Source organism: Hyposmocoma kahamanoa, unplaced genomic scaffold (assembly GCF_003589595.1).
Source record: "Hyposmocoma kahamanoa isolate Upper Pololo Valley unplaced genomic scaffold, ASM358959v1 94, whole genome shotgun sequence".
Classification (NCBI taxonomy): domain Eukaryota; kingdom Metazoa; phylum Arthropoda; class Insecta; order Lepidoptera; family Cosmopterigidae; genus Hyposmocoma; species Hyposmocoma kahamanoa.
The window spans coordinates 5557546-5567817 of NW_020654878.1; the positions used below are offsets into that span (position 1 = coordinate 5557546).

The 10272-nt window shown below is 35.3% G+C and overlaps 1 protein-coding gene across 1 annotated transcript; it reads right to left on the minus strand.

Moving 5' to 3' along the window:
• Positions 1–623: 623 nt before the first annotated feature.
• LOC113238026 lies at positions 624–4541 on the minus strand. The gene is made up of 2 exons (XM_026474751.1): positions 4147–4541; positions 624–3232 (listed from the first exon to the last, which is right to left on the minus strand). The coding sequence occupies exons 1-2, from the start codon at positions 4457–4459 to the stop codon at positions 2967–2969; spliced, it is 579 nt and encodes a 192-aa protein (XP_026330536.1). The 5' UTR covers positions 4460–4541; the 3' UTR covers positions 624–2966.
• Between the last annotated feature and the right edge of the window lie 5731 nt (positions 4542–10272).

Genomic DNA, 10272 nt, shown 5'->3' on the forward strand with positions numbered 1-10272 from the left:
ACCTTGCGTAATCGCTGCATACGCTTGTAATGGCATAACATACTGTGTATATAACAAGACAATGCAAGTTTCTATGTATGTATGTACCAATGGTATGTCTAAATAAATAAACGTACTCGGATTTTTTTATTAGAGATAATATACTGACGTTTAACAGGTTGCTAGTTTTTGATGAAAAATATAATAGTGTAATTTTAAAGGATCGGTTTCATTAACTCACTGAATAGGTTACCAAGGTAAATTGTGTCCTTTTAATAATTTGTTCATTAAAATAATTGTTAGAAAGAGTATTGCCTCAGTATTGGTCCCATTTTTTTTAAGGTAAGGGTGGCAAAGTAGGTGATGAATCCGGTTTCGCGCACTTTCCGTTAACCGATTTCAATAAAACTTGGTCGATAATAGATGTAATTCCAATAAGCAAAAAAAAGCCAATAAGCAAACTTTTCAGGTTTTTTTTTATATAAAAATGTTATCATTACTTACTGTTTCTATTTTAATTAGTTGATTGAGAACTAAACCAAACACCTCATTAAATAGTAAACATGGCAACATTATTTTTGAGGTGACATTAGCCGCTGTGAGTTACTTATCTATAATTAAAATCCGGTAATATGTAATCGGTTATAATAAAGACAGGTATACAATTTACGAAAATTCAACTTTATTGGGAAAATAATTAAACACCTTAATTTTGTGCTATTTAAACTAAAATGTCATGTGTTAACCTATACGTTTGTACATAACATAATTGTTCAAACGTTACAGAATCGTCTATATTCATTTACATCGTAATTGTCGGCAACTCTTCGTCATCTTTAAGGAGAGGTTTCTAGACAAGTAATGTAACTCCATAAAAACGTAGCAATGCGTCTTCTATGTGTGTGCAAGGCCGCCGCGCGCCGTGTACAGACGCTCACATTCGGCATAATCTCGTAGAGCACTCGTATTGCACATCCCGGGCCATTGCAAGCACTATTCATTTTATTCAAAATTGCAACGTCTGCGTTATTTATGGTTGTTTGAACAAGAGTGCCTCAAAATTCAGAATTGTTCAGCATTTCATTTCTATTACAGAAACATACTCCCATAATCGAGATACCAATCTGTGATACTGGTATAAAAAACATAAATATTTAAATATTGCATTTAACGAAGATTATTTCATAGCACGAGAATACTGTGATGAACACATTATGTTATGTTTTAATCTGACAACCCTACCCTCCCGAGCGATTTGTAGGCATTGACGCGCCGAAAAGGTGGTAGTTAGGCTACTTGTCTTATTTATATTATGGTTTAGGCGATAGTCCGCCGAGCACGATGCGGGTTGGGGACTTCCCACGTTTACTAAGAGTTGTATATCATCCTCGACATGCAAGTTTCACCACGATGTTTTGCTTAACCGTTTTAGAAGCATTGATACTTAAATTTCTATTATTAATGATACTTAAATTGATGCGTAATTGAGAATTAAAGTCCGCAGAGACTCGATCTGTCGACTATTTCATTGAGAAGCAACCATTCTCCCACTCAACCACCTGTCTTATTCATTAATGCGTTAAATTACAGTAAATGAATATATACGCACTAGAATTTATTGTTTGCTTATTAGGAAACCAAACCATACAAATAAAATTCTTAACTAGTCCCTTATTTTTATACTAAAGTTGATGTATTGTAATGATTATAATGACAACATCTAGACTATTTATTAAAACATGTCACATTTTCAAACCGGCAACCCGATTGAAAAATGAATTCGATAGATATTCGATTTTATATCGGGATTTAATGAAAGAAAATCGATTACAATATTTGAAAGCTAGTTTGAAAATAGAAAACAAATATTTCTATCTCTATATTTCGAAAGGGAGTTTCGGTTAATCTTCCACCTCACATAATTTTCTAAAATTACTTCACTGTCCAATTAACTTAAACTAAACCAGAAATAAGTTCAAGGTAATTGGTAAACCGGATTACTTTTGAACGGAGCGCGGAGTTTTAATTTGTAGTTAAGCTTTTATCAAGTGACGTTTCGGAGTCACCACACTTACTAACGCAGAATCGCATTAATCCGGTCAGAAAAAGCTTCATGCCCATGAATGTAAGAGCGAAAAAGACGTTCTGCGTTTCGCATCGGTTCGTACGAACCCGGCTCGACACAGGTAGGCAATGAATCTGTTTCCTGCGAACTGCCGATAGCGTCCCTACGCATGCCAACAACTAGGGCGGCTTAATGCAACAAGTGTGATTAAACACGATCGCATCAAGACGATTGCACGTTAATAAGTTTAGTGATTCCCTAAATCAAAATCAGTAAATTAACACGTAAAGAATGTGTAACACGTATAGAAAGAGTTCGTCCAGGGAAGCACTGCCACTTTATCTATTTCTGCTGCCAAGCAGTCAGCGTCAGGATTACTGTGTTATGGTTTTGAAGGGTAAGGGTGCTGGTGAAATTACAGGCACATGGGACTTATGTGGCAGTGCGCCTCAGATCTTTGCGATTTAAAGAGCTGAGTGGCACTGCAACTGTCATGGACAGGAGTGTAGCTTACCATCAGGGGCACGACTTGTTCGTCCCATCACTTGATATTATAAAAAAATCGGTTTTTGACTAAAATTAGACGTGGTTTCCGAGTGAAGAAACTTTCATAAGTTTTCACAAGTTACACCTAATACAAAGATCCGCTGCAAGCACATAGAGAAATTCTTAAGATCCGCTGGGTCGATCCGTAGTTCAGAGGCAAGAAAGGCAGCCACAATGGTTCGAGTACAGTTAGATCGAAAAAATGTTTCTTTGTGTTTGTTCAATCTTTATATCAATAATAAAAATAAAATGTATTCCTAACCTATTTTACATAATTATAAAAAAGCCGAATTATAATAACAATGCTGAAAACTACGATTATAATACTTAATTATTAGTAAAATTAATAAGATATGACTGTTTAACTGCTGAAAAATTAATCAGTTTCGATTATAAGAGGTTCCCTTAACGCTTCAAGAACATGACTTGGCTTCAAATAGTATTTGGGAGGGTCATGGCAATGGTCTACATAAGCCGAAGTAATAAAGTTGTTGCTGTCGGTGAAAACGCAGCCACGGCAGTTCTTTAAGGTGGAACACACCCAACGGCACCTATCACCTTTTTCATATTGTTTACGATAGGTGTACTGGCGGAAGAGCAGCATTTCTTTGCCTTTTCGTGATGTAATTACAACTGCTGTGTCTGTAATAGAAAAAACATTATGAGCGTCGTTTCAGGGCAAAGGGAAAAACACTGAAAATATTTCTAGATTTGTAAAATGACTCCACTAGTGTGTTATAATTATTTAATACAACCATAATCAACATAATTATTAAAAAAAATACCGGCTGATTGAGCAGGATCATAAAGTCTCCCACACATTGCACTTACGGCGTCGAAAGCCGAAAACTCAATGCATAGACCTGCAACAGACACATAGAAAAATTCCGTCCACTCGGCAAACTCGACCTGTAGTTCAGTTGGAAGAGCGATGGGAACGGAATCCCGTGGTTGCAGGTTCGAGTCCTGTCTGGTCGATAGAATTTTTCTTTGTGTTCGATCTTTATATTGAATAATAATATTTCTGGATTTGAAGTCTCTCATAATTATCTACTAAACGATCAGTACAACTAACCAGTTTAAAACCACTACATCGCTTTTAATACCCGCAATCATAATGCGTGCCACCACTTGGTAAAATCGGAAAAACAATAAATAGTAAGTAAACCTGTTACTAGTGAAAGTCGTTAATTGTCTTTTTTACCTTTATAAAATGATAATACGATAAGTTAAAAATTGCACAACTCGGTCAAATGTTTTCATTTCAGAGTCTTCGGGAGAAGCAAAATCGTATACTCCGTTTCCTTTATTACAGTAACGCAGTATTACAGAATACTACGGTTGTGAACTAAGTATATGTATTTACTTTATCGTGAATAAAGCACGCATCTTCTTACATGAAATCAATAAAATTTTTCGACATAAGAAGATTGGTGCTTTATTCACGATACAATTTCGCTTGCTCTACTCGTCGCAGTATGCGTCGTATTCTGCAAAACTGCGTTATTCTATAAAGGCAGCCGGCTGTTTATTTTTTTAAAGAGAAAATGTCTTACCACTTTGTTCTAGAGTGTTGTCATATGTTACTGCAGAAGTAGGAGTATCATCATGGACATGATCCTGGTTTGTCATAATAATCTCATTATTATCGTTGATGTAAACAAAACCTGGACAGTTCTTGTACACAGAGCAATTCCAACGAGTCCCGTGTTTCGTCTTATAAGCTCTTCTATATCTGAAATCGTTGTATTGCAAAACCGTTTTTCCTCTTCGGGATTCAATAAAAAATGCCACATCGTCTTTCGGATCTTCATGTTCCTCACTTTCCACTTCAGTTAATTCTTCAGTGAGTCCATGTTCTTCAATCATTTTCAATATTTCTTCACTGATTTCGTCCTTGCTGTCTATAGTAGCAACATTCTCAGATTCTGTTGACAAAATCTCAATTTTAGGGACCGTTATGTAAGATACCTTACTGATTTTGTCACTTATCACCTAAACTTATCTACTCATACGTATAAATTTATTGAGGTAAAAATAAAACAACAAGACAGTAATCACTTTTTTATATAAAGACAATTTTTTTACAAAAGAAGAACAACGACGGTGATCGGACAAACATGCAATATATTACACAACTGTGGATGCGCCTCAGTCGTGTGTTTACAATGACAATCACCGATAGCGAGCGCATTAGAACATGGTTTTTGCCCACTTATTAAGTCTGCTCTCGCTGCCTTTTAGAGACAAGTCTACCTTTGCTTATCTTTTACAATATAATTAATGTTTTTTGTTTTTATAGAGAATGTTTATAAATGGTGGCGCTGTACAATTTATCACACAAAATTGTCAAATGTTTTACTCGATCTACAACAAAAACAGTCACTGTAAACCAGCCAGATGAACAGGTAGTTGGCATGATTAGTGTGCAACTTAAAACGGATTTTATATGAACTTTTGCCTTTTAATTTACAACATGGCGGATGAAAATAGTTTTTCACCACGATATGATTTTTTTACCCGATATTTCAGTCCATGCGCTTCATGGTCACAGGTCATTTCGAAAGACGAAACGATCATACCGTGGTAAGAACCTGTAATAATAATGATAATGTGCCAGACAAACACACCAATTACCTGATCTCAAAATAGTGACGCAACAGAAGTGTCATAACGGAAATAGATGTCAAATGTAAATCTTAGCGGAAACGGAATCAAAATCGGGTGCGGAAATCAAAGTGTACCACAAAGATCTCCTTTGAATAATTCCAAACAGGACTCGTTTTTTATTTGATAATTGCATTTAACACAACACAAAACTACTAACAATCACGCGCCCCACCACCAAGAAAACCGCGCGCGGGCGCGCCTCATCCGTCACGAAAAATTGCGGAAGCAGAAACGGGAACAGATGAGAAAAACCCCGCGGAATAGGAGAAGCAGAGGTCTGTGACGTCACTATGTGAAACTAGGAAATGCCCTACGCACACGCACACACTCAACATAGCCTCGCACTAGGGAAACTCTGAGTCGCGGGTGCCATGGACATACACATAGACAACCACAAATTACGCTCAAACTCACGAGAGAAATAATACAGATACTATAAGTACCGGAGCAATTGGCATTGCCCAGAACACCCTAAAAATAAATCGGTCCACAGTACAAACCACCGGTCATCAAACTGTGTACCTAACTAACTAGTAGTAACATTTTTATGTTTTTTTCTTTAAACAACCTCAACAACTTCTAATGGTAGTGTCAAACTACATACAAGTGCGAAGTAAATCTAAACACGTTCTATTCGGCGAGCACACAGATTAGATTCGAAATTTGTACTTCATTCGTTCATTTAATTGAATTTTACAATGTCTACTTAAATTCTAGGATATAACTAAAATTAAACATTAAACAAACACTTAGGCTTATGCTTATAATTAGGCACAACACTCATTTAAAAAATAAAATATATCATTATTAAAGAATCACTACAATTCGAACTAATTTCATTATAAAAAAGCATGCTTATAATAAACCTGTCATCGCAGAAATTACAATATAATTTTTTTAAATAATGGGCTTAAAATCGGAACATGGTTGTGACTATTCCCGACTAAAATAACTTTATATTTTTTATTCAAATGTACGAAAACTCCGCATTTGTTGTGTCTTTTTTGGTTGCAGGTCCATCTTGTACCATTTTTCAGATGTGCGTCTAACTTAAACATGTATCCATCCATAAGGAGTATTTTGCTACCGGTATTCAATGTTATGACTGTAACTAAAAAACATTTTTGAAAAGTACATAAGGAAACAAATATCGACATATACGTATATCTATATAATACCTATAACATTTCTACTGTACTCAAAACTGTTATCAACGTTTCAATTTTTATTAGGAATTCGTTATTTAAAATAAAATACACTTAATTACAAAGTGGAATCTATTTAATTATACTAATAAGTTAAATTAATTTCGATCACACAGCAGCTTAAAATCAAAACATTATTTTTCACTTTTTCTCTCTTGCAGGCTGTTGTCCCCTTATGACTTTTGGCCTCACCGTTTTAGGTTGGCTGGAAGAGATCTCTTTTAGTAACAAATCCATCTCTCGCCTTTTGTATTATTAATATTTGTGGTTTTATTGCACCATTATGTATAAAAAATAATAAAACCATTTTATATTGTGCAGATGATACAAGAATTAAATGAAAATGTTTGGTCATAAAATTAAATGACGTTTCGGAGAATATCATATCATAACCAGAGGAAAATTTTGCTTTATATTTTTCAGAAATTTTTCATTTATTAATTATTGAATAAATGAAAAATTTATTGAAATTTTACTACAACGTAACCAGTGGCGGTGGTTATCTTCCTTAAATTTGAAGTCATCTAGTAAGAGCGATGCCACAAGGGCGCTGCCGGTGCGTTACGTCGTCGAAACATTTTCAACGCACAGTTCACCACACGATCAACACTATGACGCAACGTAACGCCGCTTACTTACGCGCCGCAGCACCCCTATTCGCTTCGTCTCCTGGCCCCTTGTCCGACGGGTAGGTACGCGTTCCGTCTCCGCGCGCTGTTTCAACGCACCACGTGACATGTTACTACAGTAGTTCTAATTTATATTACAACACAGAACACAGACGTACAACGCAGCGTCACCGCTCAGGTGTCGCGGTCGCAACGCCGACGCAACGCGTCACTTGGCATCGCTCCAGTAAGGGAACTTATTCCACATATAGAAATATCAGGTCTGGAATGAAACAATTTTAAAAGTAGCAATTATTTATTTTAAAATTATCAAACTGTGGACTCAAAAGTTAGCAGAAAGTCTAGAATTTACAGGCGTATTTGCAAATATAGCATAATAAGTCGTTTGTATCTAAAAATGGAGCTAGAGTTTCACATCCCTAAGGCAAACGTATATGTATATGTAAACGTAATAAAACAAAGAGTTTTGTAATTCGACAGTATATCTTTAATGTAATATTATATATTATTAATGTATAAATTAATTAATGCATTTCAATATTTGTAGCATTATACCTACTGCGTTTTAAATTAAATTTAAAAACAATAGGCATTATGATGGTTATGAATATTATTGAATAGAAAGTTTTATTATTACTGATATGTTATACATAAAATTAGCTAGATATATAATATATACACATTTTAAAAAGTTTGTAAACATTGTCAACCGACACTGTATTCGGAATTTACACCGACGAACTGTGTGTTATTACAAAAAGCCTGGAAAAACAACAACCTGGAAATCTACCACGAAATACGATACCACGTGACTGCGTCCGCAACGAAGCTCATACGTACTACATATGTCAGTTTTACGATGAAAGTAAATGTCAAAATTCGATTCGAAAGCTGTCATTTGACGTTTCGGAGTAAGGACTTATGTCAAATCACGATCTTCGTACGTGATTCGTGGTAGCATCCGGTCCGATACGAAGCTGAAACGATATCCGTTGCTTCGTAAGTCGTGGTAGACCTCCTGTTTCCAGCAGAACCGGAAGACAAATGATCGGTCTCTGGTGATCAGATATTACAATCTTGTTCTGTGTAATCGGATAAATACAATCTTTTTCTATGTGATTACAAATGTTACATTAAAAGACTATTAAGTATTGGGGATTCGTGGATGAAATTAATAAATACTTCAACTACATCAGATCTGAAATATTACTGCTAAGTAAAAAGTGCACAGCATTTTAACTAATTTAATATTAAGGGTTCTTTTCCATAGTAATGTTTTCCACAGTTAAATCTCAGGTACAAACAACCATATCGACGGCTGTAAAGCGTAACCGGTTATCTGCATAATCGCAATTTTGCATTAGAGCGTTTTGAAAGTAAAAACTTGATATTTTCTGATGTAACAGACCGAATTAACTAAAATTTTGAACGATGAGCAACATAAAAAGCTAATATCTGAAGGATATTCAGAATACAATATATCTGTTATTCTCTCTAGTTTTTGCTTTCAAAACACTCTACTGTAAACTTGTGATTTTGCAGATAACCGGTTACTCTTTGCTGCCGTCGGTATGTTTGTATTTGCAATTGATTCCAACATTTTTTTTAAAAAAAGGGAACCACGGTAGCAGCGATCGTTTAAAATAATTTACTATATTCTTTAAGGGACCCTATATTTAACAAAATTTTTCAGGAGCGGGCATTAAGATCTAGTCTTGTAATACTTTGCGCTCTTGCCGCACAACGGGCTTTTTTGTTAGAGTCGGTAAAGGACAAGTGAACAAATTATTTCTCCCCACGACTCCATGGTGTATGCCATTAAAACATGACAAACAAAAATAGCCCTTGCATTGTACGCAGTAAGTATTGACTTTAGTGGTTTTGTTTTTGGCCAGTTTGCTGCCATATATACCGACGTTGAAGTCGTAGCAGCCTTTGCACCTTCGCCGAGTAAGTCGCGGAGATCCTTCCATTTTTGCGAGAACGTGACTTGCCCAGTGTTCTGCAGAAAAAGTAAACCTTAGTATTGAATGACTGTGTCGTTAATAAAGGTGAGTTCGAGTAGCAAGTTATTACATTATAAATCAATGTGAGGATGCATAAGTTGTATTCGTCTGGGGAAACCTGCACTTGCGTTTGTTTTTCTATTCAATTAGGTGAATGTAATAATTAATGAATAAAACACGCACACATCAAAAGTGCGCGCACTCACTCGAATTTAGTTACTTTATGTTTTAATTATTTTTTTTTTTTCAATCAATAAAACATATATGACCACTACTGATGTTTCTGTTACAATTGAACCGCGCGCTCCTCGCACTCGAACTCGCTTGGAAGAAGTTGACGTTCAACGTCTTCCAAGGGATTATGTCTAAACCCTTATCAAAATATACAAAAATATTATGTGACATGGTAAATCGGCGATAGTTGACTAATATAAAAAATATTTTTACGTAAATTGCATGACAATTAGAATAAGGTTATGATAGGACTGGCATGTTTTCTAGAACAAAAGTTCTAAAATGAAATGATTATTTGAAAAAACATTAGGTGAATGTAATAATTAATTAATAAAACACGCACATATCAAGCGAGCGCGCACTCACGAATTTAATTATTTTATGTTTTAAATTTGAATAAAACAAACGAACCAATGAAATTTGTTTGTAAAAGCGATTTATTTAAAAGCAATGTCATGAGTTTATTCAGAGTTATTAAACTATGATTAAATGTATGATTAAATGATTATATGATAATTATAACATAATACAAAGACGTTTGTAAGTTTAAATCTAGGAAATGAAACTATGTTTTCAGATCTAAATCGGGTATACTTGTTTTTTCAAACAAGCCAACGTTCCGGGCCCTTTACAGGTCCCATGGTCGCGGCTGACTGAGATGGTAAAGTCATCCATTTCTACATTCCAACTAGTCAAAAAATAGTTTTTTTTATAACATCAAATGACGGAACGAGCAACTTGTGCGCCTGGTACACGCTTGTCCATAACAGTTGCAATGCCACTCAAAAGCTTTAAATCGCAAAAATCTGAGGGGCACTGCCACTGCGCCCGTCCCATGTGTCTGTAATTTCACCAAAAGTTTCATTTCCTATTTCTGACAATCGCGCAAACCTTAGAACTCGATAAGTTTATAACTATTAAGTAATTTATTTCTGACG